The 18,068-nt window shown below is 37.2% G+C and overlaps 1 protein-coding gene across 1 annotated transcript in view; it reads left to right on the forward strand.

The window, feature by feature from the left end:
* Positions 1 to 545: 545 nt before the first annotated feature.
* The window catches only part of ROBO2 (roundabout guidance receptor 2), a 581,303-nt gene continuing 563,780 nt past the window's right edge, over positions 546 to 18,068 (forward strand). The window contains exon 1 of the mRNA XM_054585229.1: positions 546 to 831. Within this exon, the coding sequence (XP_054441204.1) occupies positions 771 to 831 (61 nt within the window). The 5' untranslated portion in view covers positions 546 to 770. The remainder of the gene's footprint in view (positions 832 to 18,068) is intronic.

Consider the following 18,068-nt stretch of genomic DNA (forward strand, 5'->3'; position numbering starts at 1 on the left):
GGCTCTCGCCGGGGCTCCCAGTCGCTCAGAGGCGGCTCCGCGGGGGCGGCCGCAGCTTCAGCTCTGCCCCTCCTTCCTTCCCTCCCGGCAGCCCCACCACGAAGCATTTCGCCTCCTCTACCCCAGTCGTCGGGATTTCCCTTAACCTCTCTTTGGAAACGGGAGAGGTGGAGGAGGTAACGAGTCTGCAAAGCGGAGGCCCGCCAAGTCGGCCCGCCTGCAAAGTGTTGCTTTGACACATCCTGATTGTGGAAGTTAAGTGAAAAAACTCTGGACGTGGAGCGGCTACCGAGAAGGAGACCGGGGGAGAGAAAACCAGTAGGCAGGCCATTGGTTTTTCCGGCAGCGCGCTGGCAAGTTTGTGCAACACTTTCTAGGAATTAGGTCTTTTTCCTCTCCCTTCATCTTCTTGACTTCTGAAGAGAGAACTTGGCTTTGGATTGCAATGGAGCCTGAGGAGTGAGGGGTTAGACACACTTGAATAATCCCTCCGACTGGGCTGAATTTGTGGGAATTTAGGAAGCCAGAGTGTGGAAATACAGCAAGCAGCCTTTGGAGTGCCCTCTGTTAATTTGGATGGATCTAAATGCGCCCCATTTAAGACATCTCCACTAAGCCCTTCTAATCTTGCGATTTGCTCTTCTTGACTTTAATTAGCATCTAGGAAAGTCTGAACTTTGGACCTACCTCTTCTTTTGATACTTATTTTTGTACTTTTGCTCTCTGGGATTGGTTTCTTAAACAATCTGGATCCTTTTTAATATGTCAACATGAGTCGGCTGATGTTTACACAACTACTGCTCTGTGGATTTTTATATGTCCCGGTTAATGGTAAGTTAAAAATGCTTTTATCCTCTCCCCACCCGGAAAAAAAAACCCTTTCTTTTTGAGTGGGATGTGGGCTCAAGTAAAATGGCATCGTATGTATACTCCTTTTTGACCAGGCACGGGGGCTTTTGGGGTGCAGAGAGTTTGTCTTTTGTTTCTAAACGGCTGCAAGTGGAACGTGTTAGTAGTTAGCTATTTTTTTAACTTAATTAATGAGAAGTTGAATAAAAAATGATGGGCTTTTAGTTTTGTTAGAAAGGACATTAAAAGAAAGCTCTTGCCTGAGTCTAATGCTGTGGTGCCTGCTCTCTGTTTGGTGTTCTTGCATCTGAACTTTGGCTTAGAAATTCAAGTGCAGAAAAATAGTAATGGATATTCCACTGAAGGTTCATTGAGTTAGGAATGCGGGACAGAGCCTCTCAGGGATCAATGTGTATCACCTTCATGCTGGTGAGTGCACACCTAGTGTGAAATCAGAATGAAGAATTTAGATCATAAAGAGAAAACTGTCAAAAGTAAGACTGGGCGAGGCTCCAAGAAGGGGGGAGCATAAGCTCTGGGCAGGCTTGGGGCATCTCTGTCCCCAGTGGCAAACACAATGGGGATCAGAAACAGGTGCTGGGGGTGTCTCCCTCTAGGTTGAGTCAGTCTGTCAAGCAGCCAGCATTCTGCCTCCGATCCTCCTGTCTTTTGTTCATTTTGTTTTCCTGGGATATTTTCATAAGATGTCAGTTTCTTGTGCGAGGATTGCAAAATCCTTTTTTTTGGGGGGGGGAGGGGGAGCTGTTTTAAATGACCAGTGGAAGTAATTATTAATATGCTTTATTGTTTCTTCAAAAAAGGAAGTTGAAAGGACATTTGTTATTAACCTTCTAGTGACTTTAATTTTTGCATCCATGGAAAGAATTGGTCTAGAGAAGACTAGAGCATGGCCCCTCCTCTCCTGAATATGGGGATTATGGTACTTTAGTTTTTAAATTACTGTACGTGTAAAGAACAATACCAATACAGAGGTGTATTGGTCCAAAGATTTGAACCATTGTAGTTGATTGTTGTTACCTAAACTTTCCTCCAGCATATGCATTGTGGACAAATTCATTATTGGGACACTGCCTATTTTTGCCTGCCTGTAGGAGCTAACTTTGTTCTTGGCAGCTGCTGCTACACAGAACCCAATATATTGGACTCAGAAAGGAAGCCTTTCTATAAACATGAGGCAATACAGATGAATTTACCTAGTGTCAAGTGGCTGTTTTCAATCATGGACTACATGAGTACCTTTGCCTCCCAGCAATACTAGGCATGTGGGCACTCGGCTTCTCTCTCTTTTCACTTCTAAGTAGTAGATGTTTAAGAATTAATCATTGTGAATTATAGTATGGCCAATACCTATAATCATATCTAACCATTCAGCATGCACTTTCTTTAATACATTTACCTTTACAATACATTTACATCATCCTAACAAAAAGGTTTGCATATTTTTTCCAAATGTGCTTGAGTATTATGATGAAAAGACTTGGATATAACTTTTTGGTAATATCATCTCATAATACATGAATTTACATTTTTCAATACCAGAAATACCTGTAGAAACTATATATTAGACTACAGAATTACAGCAAGTTTTTCTTTCTTTCTTTTTTTTTTTTAGTCTGTGTAGCCAGGAGGAATACAATTGCAATTAAATTGCTCAGTGGAAGTGACAGAGGGAATCAAAAGAGCTTGGTGTTACAGAATGTAATTAATGTACCAGAGTGTTTGGAGATATATGAAACAAATGCAATTAACCAGCTTGCTGGAACAGCAGTAGCAAGACATCATTTCTCTCTTTTCTCCCTCCCTCCTATCCTGCCGTCCTCCCCTCTTTCTCTCCCTCATTTCCTCCCCCACCTCCCCCATCCTTCCTCAGAGACCCACCTAGGACCTCTGTTGATATAATTTTATAGGGTTAGGGTGGAGGGGGATTTGTGTCTGGGGCACAATTATGTAGCAAAATTCATAGTAACATAATAAAAAATGCCTAGGGCTGAGGAATTGAAAGGTAACATTAAATTTCTGTTTGTATGTGAAACTAATTTTTTACTCAGCGTCTACTATGTCAAAAGCAAACAAAACTGTGGATACTCACTTAGTTCCTATGCAAATCACACTGTTGACATTGGATTGCCTTTGCTTTACTCCAGAACGGTGACAGCCTCTCCATGAGGACTGTTGAAAATTTGGGATGTAGGCAACACTGCCCTCTAGGCTACTTCAACACGCTGGGACTGAGTGCTCGCATGTATAAGGAGGGAGCCGCTTGGTAGGCCCTCTAAGCTTTCTTACTCCTCCAGGATTCCATGATTTCTCTTTACTTATTATCCTTCTAAGAAGTGTGTACTCGTTCTCTCCATGAATTTCAAATTTAGAGAGGCCTGTACCATTTCAAAGATATACTGACTGTCCTGGTGCTAGACACAAAAATTAATTTTATTCAGTGACAAATGATACATAGATTTGCATTGAAATTTGCTCGGTGGGTTATTTATATGTGCATTTTTATGGTATATGAAAAACGTGAGCCTTTTGCCTTCTCACAGAAGGTACGTACTAATATTATTTATGATTGTTCAGTATCTTGTATCTGTAGGAACCCTTAGAGAATAAATACTAAGTTAGTCGAGAACTACAGGCAAACTTTTCTATTTGGGATGTATATGCAGATTTTCTCATTTGATACAGATTAATTAACTGAGTACAGACTTTTCTTTACTGTTGATAAGAGAATATGTATTGAGCTTAGTCTTTGTTCTACAAATTTTCTTTATTTCTTAAATAAGAATGTGGTTTTATAATCATTTGCAGGGAACTAATATGACCATCACAAGGCTTTTTAATTACATCTATGTCCCATACATTCTGTCAATTCAATAATTTTAAAATATCTATAAAAAGATGTTTTTAAAATGAGAATAGCTTCCTAATCTAACCCTTAACTATTAAATGAAAATGAAACGCGTGATATTTGGGGAGATAAAGATAATGTGTGTGCGTAGTGTATATATATAATCTTATACAGGTTTATACATTTTGCTAAAGTGCTTCTTTCAATAATGGGATCATTATTGTAGCCATATGTAGTCCATTTCAGAACTTAAATTGCATATAAGTAACCTGAAATTTGTTCTTGGGACTATGTAGTAATATCACATTTGAATTGGCTTTGTTTGAATAACCTTTGAGTCTAGGCAACATGTGGATCATAAACCAAAAGGATTTCTTAGAACATCAAAAAAAAAAAACTGTCTTAAAAGAAAAAAAGAGGTAATGGTTATATGAAAAGAATAATTCTGGCCATTTCATCACTGAGAAGCCTGCATAAAATAGCATCTTTGATAATAAAAATATGGATATGTAAGCATATTGCCTAAATTTGAGTACATATATAGTAATGAGGGGAGCCCATGTATGTGGGATGTGTGTATCTGGTAATATCTGCTTCAGTAATTCCTGCAATCTGTGGGAGATAAATTTACTTCCTTTGTGCAAATTGGTTTTTGAAGTGTATTTGGAATTTTTTTTAACTTATTTCTACTCCTCCTCCTTTTCTCTTCTTTCTCCTTTCCCTCCTCCTCCTCCTCCTCCTTTTTTGGACCTGGTGGAAGGATTAGAGAAACCTTTGAAGAGTAAAGACAGTAGGTGAAGGTGTTTATTTAAATGCAGATTTTCTAAATCTGCATTTAAAGGAGATATATTAATAGTGTTTTAATTTGGATATATCCCATCAGGTTCTTGACTTTTAAATCATTTTTCTTTTAAAATACTACATAGTTTAATGCAAATTTATTTTGTTTAGATGCCACATTTTTCCAGTTTAGGCAGACGGAAGTCTATAGTTCAGAGTTCAAGGAGACAAAGGAAACTTGTAGAGTATCATTTGATACATTTATTTTTAAAGAAAAATGTTATGTTTCTTACAGTATCTCCAGGTATGGCCCTATCAACTTAAATCAATACATTGATATTGATTTTTCTTCTTCATTTTAGTTATTGAATACAACATGAATGAATGATAACATAAAGTCTTTCTGGAGAGAGTCCCATAAACTTTTTTAATGTGGCAGCAGTGTGTTATATCGTAACAGAGATCTAATATATCATCTAAAGTGTAGCAGTTTCACTCCAAATGCCTCTCTGTAACTCAAAGTAGTGGTACTCCTAGAGATAAGAGTAAACTGGACTTCAAGCCTTAGTGTTTTCTGTTCCATTTGCACCTAATCCTTAAGATCTTTTGTCTAGTTGCACGGGTTTCAAATCCATTTTTAATCTGATACTTCTCAAATCGCCCTAACTGCTGTGTGGAAGAATGTAGGTTCCATGAGTCTACAATGTGGCTCTCACAGCATTGTGACTTCAGTGCCCAGAACAGTGCTTGACACACCCAGCTGATCATTTGACATCTTTGCTTGTTAAGGATATATCCCCCTGAAGCGCGGGTTAGCACCAGCTTTTTTATCTTGTCGTCTCCAGCTCCATAAGTGGCATCACTATTCACAGAGAATCATCCTTGACTGGTACTCACTGCCCACATCCAAATCGTGAGTTAACTCTGTTGACCGTAAACAAAGTCAGTCAGATACTTCTTCAGCAAAATGGGTTTATTTGGGAACAACAAAGAATTGCAATCTGGTACATGCAGCCATGGTGAGCCACGTGCAAGTTTGCTAAAACGAAGAAGGGGAAACTCTCGCAGAGGGGGAAAGAGGAGGTAAGAAGGACTGTTACAGATTTCCTTGTTGTGCTTCATGATGGAGGTAGGGAGAGCTTCCCATTCCGGCATCCCTCCTTCACTTTAAATGAATTTTCTCATAATTAATTTTCACAACCTTTTGAGATATATCCTGCTACTAACATTTTTATTGGTGTGTTTGTGGTTTCCTCCCAACTTTTCATTGTAGGCATTTTCAAACATACTATAAAATTGAAAGAATTGTAAGGTGAACGTAAGATATTCCCACCTACATTCTACCATTATTTAACTTCACTTAGTTACTACATATTTATCCCATTTATCCATCCTTGTCTGCATACATTAATTCATCTTATTGTTTTGATTAATTTTCAAATAATTACATACCAAATATTTCTTACAATCCTAGACAAAACCAGGACGATTGCACTAGCCTGATAAATAGTCATTTGTTTCATTCCTGTTTGTGCTATCCCTGCACCTTACCCCCATCCCAGTTCCTTCTCTACACAGTACTGGGGGACCTTGTAAAAGCATGTAAAATAAGGGCAGCTCCTTGCTCAGAACCTCCTCATAGCTTCCACTCAGAACACTTCACAACAGCTTACAAAGTAATTCAAGTTCAGGCCCCACTCTACCTCTCTGACCTTAGCTGTTCATACTCCTCACCTAGTACCTAGATTTAGAACATTCTTTCTGATGTTCTTTTCCTGACTTAGGGCTTCGGCATTTGTCCCCTTATCTACCTGAAATGCACTTTCCCAGATCTTTGCATGGAGACGTCTTTAATTGATTTAGCAAGTCCCTATCTGATATCATCTCTTCAGAAATGCAGGCCACCCTATCTAAAATTGTTCCCCTTTAAACACTATTGGTCTGCCCCTTTTTACCTTTCTTAATTTTTTATAGCACTTATAACTTCCTAGAAGTGTGCATGTGTATGTGATTATGTGTGTTATGTGCGCATCAACAACCATGAAGGGACTGACATCCTACCTGCAAGCTAGGAAGTTAGACTGCCACGACTTGATGAATGCTGGCAGAAGACATGGGACTCCGGGGTAAGAGATGATGGACTTCATTAGTCATGCCACAGCAAGCAGCAAAACTTCATGTCTGTGAATATTTACCTTGACCCTGAAGTCCCTTAGGAACCATGTATTGGGTCCCAGGTAGCTGAAGCAGACATAGCGGGTTATCCTCAGAGCTGAGAAACCATGAGTGTGGGAACCCAGATGTTTTATAATGGGAAATAAGGAAACCTGCCTAATCTTTACCCTGGAGGAAGACATGGTCTTGTCTATATTGGACAGTAAACAAATCTGCTTTCTGCTCTCAAAGACGACTATCTTTTTTATACAAGGCAATTTGCTATACACACACACACACACACACACACACATATTCTTGAAAAGATGATTTGGAGTAAAAGTGTTAGTTAGTGCCTCTGTTAGCAAGACATGCAGAAACATGAGCATCCCACAGAGAATTTCACTCAACAATAGATAGAGATGTTTGTTTACGGTCTGACTCTAACACTGACCTTCTGTGGCAGGCACTTAACTTTGTCTGTTATGTTTACCAATGTTCCAACAGTACCTAGAGCACAGGATGACACATAGTGGGTATTCAAATGTTTGTTAATTGTCTGAAAATGTGCTTACAGAGTCCTTTTGAAATGTTTGTTTTCATGCTGTAGCCCAATACATGAAACATTTATGATTTGAACTAGGTTAATTTATATTTTGGGGTGTATGTGTATAGATAGAGAGATAGATACAGTTATCAAATATGCATATTTTGACACAAAGGACTTAGTGATTTCTGGTGATTTAATATTCTGCTCTTCATCTGTCAGGAAATAACAGCACTGACCATTTGCCTTCATGTGCCTCTCTTCCTTCCAAACAAGAATATTTTCAGTAAGGGTGGTTTTCATGGTCACTCTTCCCCCATTACTAGCTTACACTGCTGTGCTTTTATCATACTGCTGAGTGGTGTGTATGTTTTGACAGGGTGCTCCTTCAGATGGTTCTGATGTACCATAAGAGCACCACACACATTCCCACCGCACTGAGAAATGTTGACTTACAGTCCAGAAATTGAGATTTAACTGTACATTTAGGGCAGTTTTCCCTTTATGAATTAACAGGTTACAATGATTATTCTAGTACCAAGATAGAATTAAATAGCTTAATTCTAAAATTAGTCTCCAAATATATAAGGCTCTAATAATTAAAAACAAAGAGGAAGATTAAAATAACATCCCTAATAAGGGGCATTGTCCTACCCTGTCTGCTGTTGCAAACAACATATTCAAGGCTCTGTTTACCATCACTGACACTAAACTGAGAGAGACTCCGGAATTTGGCAGGTAGGACATCTTTATAGACCTACTTTTGATTTTAAGAAAATAACTTCAAGGAGTTTAACTTAAAAAAATATTTTTTTAAACCGAGATAAAGGCCAACATAAACATTCACTGGATTTTGCTACTTAAATATTTTCTCCCAATGACTTTATTAAGATATAATTCACATACCATACCCATGGAAGAAAAGGGTACAAATCCGTGGTTTTTAGCACATTCGCAGAGTTGTGCAGCCATCACTACAGTCTAACTTTAGAACTTTTTGTCATCCAAAAAAGAAAAAAAGAAAAAAATAAAGAGACCCTGCATCACGCTCCTGATCTACTACCCCTTCCCCAGTTCTAGGAGCCAGTAGTCTATTTTCTGTCTTTACGGATTTGTCTATTCTGGGCATGTCCTATAAAGAGAATCATAAAGTATATGGTCCTTTGTGACTAGCTCCTCTCTCTTAGTCTAATGTTCTTAAGGCTCATCCATGTTGTGGCACATATTAGTACTTCATTCCTTTTTATTGCTGAATAGTATATTCCATATAATTTATCTGTTGAATTATCAGTTTATGGATATTTAGGTTGTTTTCACTATTGGTTATTATAAATATTGCTGCTGTGAACATTTATGTACTGATCTTTGCGTGCACATGTTTTTATTTCTCTTGGGTATATACCTAGAGTGGAATTGCTGGGTCATATGGTAACACTATGGTTAACTTTTTGTGGGACTGCAAGACTGTTTTCCAAAGCAGCCATATGTATCAGTTTATATTCCCACTGGCCATACGTGTGGTAAATATATTCTTTTTATTCACCTTGGAAAGAAAATATCGAGTGGAAGTTCGATATGATATTTTTGTAGTGAAGCCATTTTATATTATTCAATTTCTAATGGTCCTAATTTCTAATTCCTTTGGTGATTATCTTCTTCTCCCCCCCCCCTTTTTTTTGCTTCTTCTAATTGTATGACTTATTTATTTATTTATTTATTTATTTATTTATTGTTTATGCTATTACAGTTGCCCCAGTTTTCCCCCATTTGTCCCCCTCAGCCAGACTCGCCCCCATTTTTTTCAGGCCGCCCCCACAGTGTTGTCCATGTCCATGGGACATGCATATATGTTCTTTGGCTCATCCCTTCACCTTCTTACAACCAGTCCCCACCTCCCCCTTTGCCTCGTACAGCTGTCAGTCTGTTCCATGTTTCTATCAGTGATTCTCTTCTAAGTTTTCCTCAATTGCTCTGTAATGTTTTACAAAGGAAATGACCCAAATTGAAGTTGTCACTTTTGGCAGAGAACTCATCAATACTAAATATAAATCATGAAATGATAGCATCTCAAAACTAGAAGAAATTTTTACAATTTTGCGATACACTTGCCCACATGGACAAATGAAGCTCAGAGAAGGTTTGCGCTTTGTCAGAGATCCCATTGCTACTTAGTGGCAGAGCTGAAATGGGAGTCCGGGCTGTTTCTGTATCCCCTGCATCTCTAGATTGTTTCCAACTTTGTCAACTTGGAACTTTTTCCTGAACATATCAGTAAGAGAATTAACTTGAGATACTTTGATTCAACACATGAGCCCCTATTTATAAACAAGACAACAAACCTAATGACCTGTTAAATAATTCCCACCTTCGAAGAGACCACTCTTTAGTAGAGAAGATAACATGTTCAAGTCCCTAACACAAACGTAGTGCCTGGTAAATGGGGGTTGAAAGCACAGAAAATATAGTATGGGAGCTCAGAAAAGGAAAAGATGGTTTTAGCTGGTGCAGTCTAGGGTTAATACCCAATGGGTTGCTTAATCTGGGCCTTTGAAAATTAGTGGAATTTCAATAGGGAGAGAGATTGGAAATAACATTCTAGCAGAAAGGAATAGCAGGGGAAATAACGTGGAGGTGACAGAGTTATACTAGGGGAAAGGCAAGACGTCTAATTTAATTGTAACATAGTTTGTCCATAGGGGAAGAATATAAGATGATTATTGAAACACAGTCAGCAAACACTGTTGGGTGACTAGTACTTTAATCTATCTATGCCTCAGTGTCCCTGTTTGTAAAATGGACATGGCACTAGTGTATATCTCATGCAGTTGCTATAAGGAATAAATGAATATATGAATATATATGAGAAATATAAGTATATATATATTATACACATATAGAAATATGTTTGCATATGTGATACATATCTTATATATAAATGACACATAAAATACTCTGAACAGTGCAAGGTACTTAATAAGCACCATTTAAGTATTACTTGTGACTATTTTTATTAGTAGTAGTTTTACTATTGTTTCCTTTCTAACATATACTACAAGTAAAGTTAAGAGGGCTTTGGCTATCCGGCTAATTACAGACTACATTGAGCATTTAATTATGTTTTATTTATTTTTTTAATCCTCACCCAAGGATATGTTAATGATTTTAGAAAGAGAGAAAGGGACAGGAAGAAAGAGAAACATGTGTCGGGGGACAGACACTGATGTGCGAGAGAAACCCTGATTGGCTGCCTCCCAAACGCACCCCTTGCCCCTGAAAAGGCATTGAACCCGCGACCTAGACGTGCGTCCTGACTGGGAATGAAACCCTTAACCTTTTGGTGTTTGAGACAATGCTCCAACCTGGTTAGGGCTAATTTTAATTTTCATATAATCTTTCAAGCATGAGGTTTCAGGAGACTGATTAAGAACTTTGACTCTTAAGGGGACCCATCTGTGGCCACACCTATGCAACTGTGACAAACGTGCTAGGACATGTTTCCATTGCATCATATGCTGATTACAGAACAAATTGGATTCCCAAGTGAGTGGTATTATGAATGAAAAGAGTAAACAAGAGAGGCATACTACAAATAGCAATTTGTTAACAAGTAGAACATGCTTATTGAGCCTGCATTCTGGTTCACGTTGACTGATTTACATTTTATCAAGAAAATATTTTACTTGGTGCTTTACTTGGTACATAAAGTAACATGAAGATAACTCTTGTATAAGACAAACAATATATTCTAAGGAAACACTCCTAGTTTTCTAAAAAAAACACTTATAGACTCCACTCACATTTTTTTCTAGATAGCTCACTTACCTTCTTTTTATCCTATATCCATATTGAGTTTAATAATTTTTACAATTATCCATTCATAAGATTTGCATATTGAGTGCTTATGTATATCAGAAAAGGTAACCCAAATAAAAACAATATTGTTACTGTTGTGGAAGGGACACCCCTTGGCGGGGGTAAGAAGCTCTGGACTCAGTTTTAGCTTTCTTTTTAATTAATTGTATAATTTTAGATCTTTACCAAAAAAAAAAGAGGTAACATTTGACTGTGTAATTTCTAATGCCTCATTTAATTCTATTATTGTAAGTTATTTAATTAAATGTCCTATCATTGATTATTATGTTTAAGTACAATTGATGGAGAAAATTTTGCCTGGAAAAAATTATCGAAAACCATAAACATCCATCTCTGAAAACAACCATGGTTCAATAGCCAATCTGCATGGGTTATATTCCTGTATTTTGTGTGGGGTTAATGACATGAATGTGGATAGGCAAAATTCACTAGTCTTAAGATTCATATCCACTTTCATTCATTAATTACCAATGGTGCTTACTGTTACTTTATGAATAAATGGAATTTAAAAAAAAAATTTATACTACAAAAACAGTAGTCTTAAGCCAATGTACTTAGTTTATGGCCGCTGTAACTAGAACCATATGTAACATAGCAGTGTTAGCTCCAGAGAGGGGGTTAATAGCCACTTTTTAATTTCTGTTGTAAAGATTGATGTGGGATCTCTTTCCCTAGTTTTTGGTCCCATGCCTTTTTGGAAATGAGCTGGAGAACATGGAATATAACTCAACTGTTCCATTACACCGCTTTTTAAGCTTAAACAAGGAACACCCAGTTGAAACCATTTGGAATTTAAAGGATTTGTCCAAAACCTATGCAACAGTTATAACCAGCTAAAATATTCATAAGTAGAATCAAAAAAGGGGGAACTTTTGACTTTCAAAAAATCAGTTGAGGTTTTCTTTATAAAGAAAAGGTTATAAATCAAGGTTATAGCTACACTTTTATATTTTAACAGTATTTATTTCCAAATACTAGCAAACTCTAGATATTGTTGAACTAATTTGTTTAGGTATATCTGATAATTATAGAATGTAGTTTTCATGATTATATTAAATTAAGGGAAAGTCAGGATGAACCTAGCAAAAGGGATTCTGAATTATGTTTTATATCTTTATTTTAAATCTAATTTAATGTATTGACAAATAATAGTGTAGTTATTGAAAACCAAGTTGTTGGTTGTTCATTGTTGATTCCTTAAACTGGAGGAGGCATTTCACCTTTTCATCCTTAAATAAGCAACAGCTGTCTGTTCTAACATACCTTTGAATATCAATGACTTCAACAAGGAGCCATCACTCAAAAGGCAATTATGTGAACTCCTATGCAACTCCATCATTGATTGTAGAAGAAACTGAGGTAAGAAGGAATGTCTGCTAACTTAACATTCCTCAGCATTTTTCCCCATGTAAAATGGACTGTGAAGAGTTAGAACATTGAATTTGATGGTCTCAGAACTACTTTTTTCACTGCATTGATAATCTCAAGAGTTAAAAAGTAACAATGAGAAAGTGTTTTGATGGTACCTGATCCCTGTACTTTCAAGCTGTCATTTAAATGAGATTTGCAGCCTCTGCTCTTCTCATGAATGCTGTTTAATAACTTCACCAGGAAAGAAGTGCTAACACATTTAACTGGGGAGTTCCTCACTAGCTATCATGAAAACATGTAGGTGATTTCGTAGCTAAGTATGTTTTTAAGTGTTTCAATTCGCCATTGTATTTTGAGAGCTTGGATAATCTCAACCTGTAATACAAAATGAAAGAAAAAAGAATGGGAAAAATATGTACAACATGTGGGTACAGATTTTGGGCAAAGATACCTCTTACCCCCCACCCCATATCCACATGGCTGTAAGAAATGAAAAAATTGTGAGTTGTTTGATGCCTGCCCTCTACTCACAATCCCACTGACAACTTTTATTTTAAGAAGAACATTTTCCAGGCTATGAATTATTGTACTTTTATGTTAAACCATAACACCTGTGATGTTCATCAGTTGAATCTTATGAAATGCTCTCCAGATTTTTGAGGCTCTCAGTAAGTGCGTCATCGTGTTAAATTTCAATTCCAAGTTTATTCAACTTTTCAGAAGGCATTTTTATCTTTCGAAGCAGCAGCTAAACATGGCATGCAAATGAGACAACCAGGCGATTGCTTTTACACTCTTTGTCTTTAGGATGCCGTTCTAAGCTTTCTGAACATGGGATGCTATAGGAGTTTATGCATAATCTTTCTATTTGAAATAATCCAGGAGGTGCAAAGTAACGCCTGGAAGCGGCACTCTCTATGAACAATAATGGGGGGTGGTGTTGGAAACATGGAAAAGTGAACATTGAAAGAAATGAATTGGACCAGCATTTGAAACCACTATATAGCAAGTGGACAAGCTAATATTTAGTTCTATGGATTGTTAGCATTCACATAAAACAGAATTATTTAGCATTTACTGAATCCTTTTTGATAATCAATTTGGGATCAAATGCAAAAGAACATGTGTCTGGCTTTGTATGACCCCAGATTCTTCCGTTTTCCCTTTGAGCAGATGACATGCCTTTTTTGCTGACTGATATTGGTTGCTAGGAGAAGTGCACTGGTCTGGCCTCTTCTTATCCAGCAGTAAAACTAAAGAGTGTATTGAGTGAGAGAAAGAGAGGCAGAACACAGTACAGGCCATGAATCATGACTTGTCTCCAATATGTCCACTTTGCTCCCATTTCTTTTCCCTTTAAAAACTTTTGTTTTTACCAATGATGCTTTCTTTCAGCTGCTATCTATAATCCTTTTGGAGCCTGAGGGGATGAGGGTTGCTAACGGGAGGCTGTGCTGCTAAGAGTCCACTCAGAGCAATAATAAAAGCCTTGAGAGTTATTCATGGGGCCACATGAGTGAGAATGCCCTACCCAGTGAATAGCATCAGTCAGCTGCCTTTGAATTCGGGTGATTAATACCTTCTGTTTTTAATGGGGGGAAAGGCAGACAAGAAAAGTCTTCATACTACTTTGGCTCTTTTGCAAATTAGATCTTATACATTGTCAAAGCTTTTGACAAAGAAGTTGCTAAGTTTTCAATACCTGCAATAGCCTTAAAAAAAAAAACACACAACAGTATTTCATGAACTCTTAATTGTGGCTACCGTCAGATAAAATTGAAATGGTAAAAATATCCCAAATGAATACATAAAAAAATTAGTTAGCCATTCTTACATTTTTTTCAATGGTTGTAATGACCATCAAGCTAAAAACATGATCTTGGCAATTATATTCAAAATGTTGTTTAAGCTGATCTACTTCACAGCGTCCAAATCACATTTTTGTTTGTTTGATAAAGAAACTAATTATAATACTCTTGAGATTTTAGAGAAGCATCTAATGAGAAACTGTTAAGGGTGGCAGGTGTTTATTTCCCATGAGCACTTGGGGACAGTGTGTGATTTACAAATAAGATGTCATATATATGCATATACATATATATATATATATATATGTAGGCTAGTCTAGCATAAGGTGTTAGATGCTATCTTTATAATCCCTATTATGTCTCTTTATATCTTCTGATTATATTGGGTGCTTGGCATAGTTCAAAGAAAATTTCTTAAGGTTTATGAACCTTGTCAATTGTCTGAGATGCATAGATAGAAAAGTTTTTAGTTTGATGACCTGTTTATATCAACTACACAATGCAAGATGCTGTTATTCCATTACTGTTTGTCTATATGATTCTAATGTCATCTAGACATATTTAGATGGTAAATTAAGCCAAGCCTTAATGTTCTTTTAAAGTTATGCTTATTTTGCTCTTCATTTTACATTTATTTTTGATGTAGCAGCTTAGTATGTCCTTCTATAACATATGTGCTCATGTTCATTGAAAAGGCTTTACTGTAGTCAGAATATGAGAACAAACATTTAAAGGGCTCTGCATGATGCTGCCTGTAACCTGTTTTTCACTCTGTGGAAGTGAAATATCTTGTTAAGAGGTGGTAATACCCAAGGGCAAGCAGAGATGAAAATGTAACGATTTGGTGGGTGATGTCTAGAGATCAGCTTCAAGTGAGGTCTGATTTAACATCTTTATTAGTGGTCTAACAGAAGGAACAAAATGATAAAGAAATCATGTATCTCAACCTTAGAAACCTATCAGAACCTTTCTCTATGAACCCACCCCCCCAAACAACATAGACATGATTTATAAAAATTTAGGCAGCCAAAAACCTAAGCAGAGTTAGAACAAATGCTTTATTTGGTATATAAATGAAAACTAATTCTTCAGATATAGTCGGAAATGTAGATTCCTAACATTTTGCCAGGAGAAGCCAGCAGGCAATCAAACTGAAAGGGTCCAGGTGATAAATGTGTGAGTGGGGCCAAGGAGAGAATATGATTCCGATGAGAAGTGTTATGTCCCAGTTTAAAGGTCATGAGATTGCAGTGCTCATTTAGGAAGTATTGCATCACTGATGAGGGAGATTCTCTTCCAATGAACTTGGCTTAAGAGCAGTTAAAATAGTGTTTCTTTCATTTTGCACTTCATTTTCAAAACATGAGAGTGGGAGAAAGATTTTAGCAGAATAGAAGCAGGAGTGAGTACAGAGATTCCTTTGGAAGATGCTTGCCAATGAATGCGGGAGAAGGATGTACTCATTTTCTCTGTATACCTTGGCCTATGCAGGTGAGAAGCAATGTTAAGATGGACCTTATTAAATCTTTTTAAATATTGAAGGAAGCAGTTGGCAAACGTGCAACCATGTTTAAAATATTCCACCAGCCAGTTTTCATGACTGAGTCAGAAAAACTCAAAGCAATGAGTTACACTTAGGTGGAAAATAATCTTATTTTGGAAGTATTGTTGACAAAATTATAGGGACTGCTTAATACAAAGTTGGAATGTATTTCAAAGGACAGGTAACGATATGTCTGCTAGGTACATAGACAGTGATTATAATCAGACTCGCTGGTCGAACAAGATCCAGACCATAATTCTCTCACTACTTTCAACATTAGTGAGGTTTTGCTAGACATGTGCCTTTTGAGCTATACAATTTAAGGGAAATGTGAAAAATTTGATAGTCTCTGTTTATAGAGAACCCCAAAATAATAACGGGAGTGGAAAATCTTATCTAAAATTGGCTATGTGAGTAGGAATTCTTTTGTTTTTTTCTTCTAATACCATTATTTAAAGTAAATTATTAGTAAGGGCAGAACAATATCCTCTACTTGGATTTTTAAAATCACATTTCTTGATTTAAAACACTTTCAATTGCTTGATAGACATCACATACAAGCAAGTATCTGAAATATGATTATTTTATGTCATTAACAATAAGCCCAAGAAAACAGAAAGAATGCAGAACTGACTGCCAATGCTTATCAATGCCGCCCTCTTCTTTTATACTCCAGGTACCTCTCTGTTAGTTGCTAAAGGGAGTGTGATACTATAGACTTGGTGTCTCAAAACTTCAAGGGCCAGAAAGTAACTGTTTCTGGCCTTACTGCCCATAATGCCTCTTCTTCACAACAATTCAACTTTGCCTTTGTAGGGAGAAAGTGTCCATAGGCAATATGTAAATAAAAGAGCAGAACTGTTTTTCAGTTTTCAATAACATTTTATTTATGGATACAGAAATTTTAATATTTTGTAAGTTTTGTGTCATAAAATATTATTTTTTCTTTTGACCGTATTTTTCCTATGATTTAAAATGGAAAAAATCTTACCCACAGGTCATAGCAAAACAAGGGGTGGGCCAGATTTGGCTTGAGGATTATAGCTTGTTGAGGATAGAAAATATTCCCTTTTCATTGGAGGAGGAGAAGAAAGAATGTGCTGGGACAGACAAGATGAAGCCAGAAGGTGGACAGTCTACACCTCCCCAGCGTTCTTTCTTTCTTTCTTTTTTATAAAGATTTTATTTATTTATTTTTAGAGAGGGGAAGGGAGGAAGAAAGAGGGAGAGAAACATCAATGTGTGGTTGCATTTTGTGTACCCCCTGCTGGGGATCTGGCCTGCAACCCAGGCATGTGCCATACACTGGGAATCGAACCGATGGCTCTTTGGTTTGCAGGCCAGCACTCAATCCACTGAGCCACACCAGCTAGAACTTATTTTTGCATTACTCTTCATCCATTTTGTCAACATACATTTAGAGTACACCTACTATGTGCAGTTGATTGAACTCTTTAGGTCCCATGCTGATTTACATAACGTTACTGCCGTCAAGTACCAGTGCAGTAGAGGTATTTGTATACAACTTGCTGCCAACCCTAAAGTCGCTCTAGATAGAGCCTTGTGAGAGAGCTCTTCAACTGGCAGGTAAGTTGAACAGAGTCTCAAGAAGAGGAGTGTTGTGATCAAGTGATTGTAGTGCTCAGGATAGGATGGAAACGGTATTTAAGGCATGACTTTAATAGATATGGCATTTCTGGTTGAAATATAGGGACTGGGAGGAGATTCCTCTCTGGGAAACAGGGTTAAAGGGTTTCTTGAGAAAGATTCAGTCATGGAAGGAAAGCAATACAAATCCATCTAGAGGTTTTAAAGTGGGTTAATGTTACTCGAAAATAAAATATATGACCTCTGTGTGGATGTCATTAAAGGTGAAAAGACCAAAGGCAGAGAAATCCCTTTAGGGATAGAAGGGTGAGGGCAAAACAAATTGCTAGTAGATGTGAAGGGAGGTAGACTGATTCAAAAACTATAGTGGGGATAGATTTGACAGAATTGGCCTGGGTGTGGGTGAAAAAAGCAAAGAGAAGTGCAGGATAATGTTATTTCTATGAGTTTGAATTGGGAATTTGAGGTGAGTTTAATTAAGACACTGTCAAATATACTTGTCTTAGTAATCTTTCAGACTGTCCAACGGAAGAATTTTCTTCATGTCCTTCTCTCAGTGTCTCTGAATATGAAGATATTGGCAGTTCTTTTGCTATGTGTGATTTCTTCCCTCTCTACTTATTTGGGCTGGTGTAAATTTGAACTTGGCTTAAGATTTGTAAGTAATTT

Source organism: Pteronotus mesoamericanus, unplaced genomic scaffold (genome assembly GCF_021234165.1).
Source record: "Pteronotus mesoamericanus isolate MK-2021 breed Mesoamerican mustached bat unplaced genomic scaffold, CSHL_Meso_final contig_82, whole genome shotgun sequence".
Taxonomy (NCBI): Eukaryota; Metazoa; Chordata; class Mammalia; order Chiroptera; family Mormoopidae; genus Pteronotus; species Pteronotus mesoamericanus.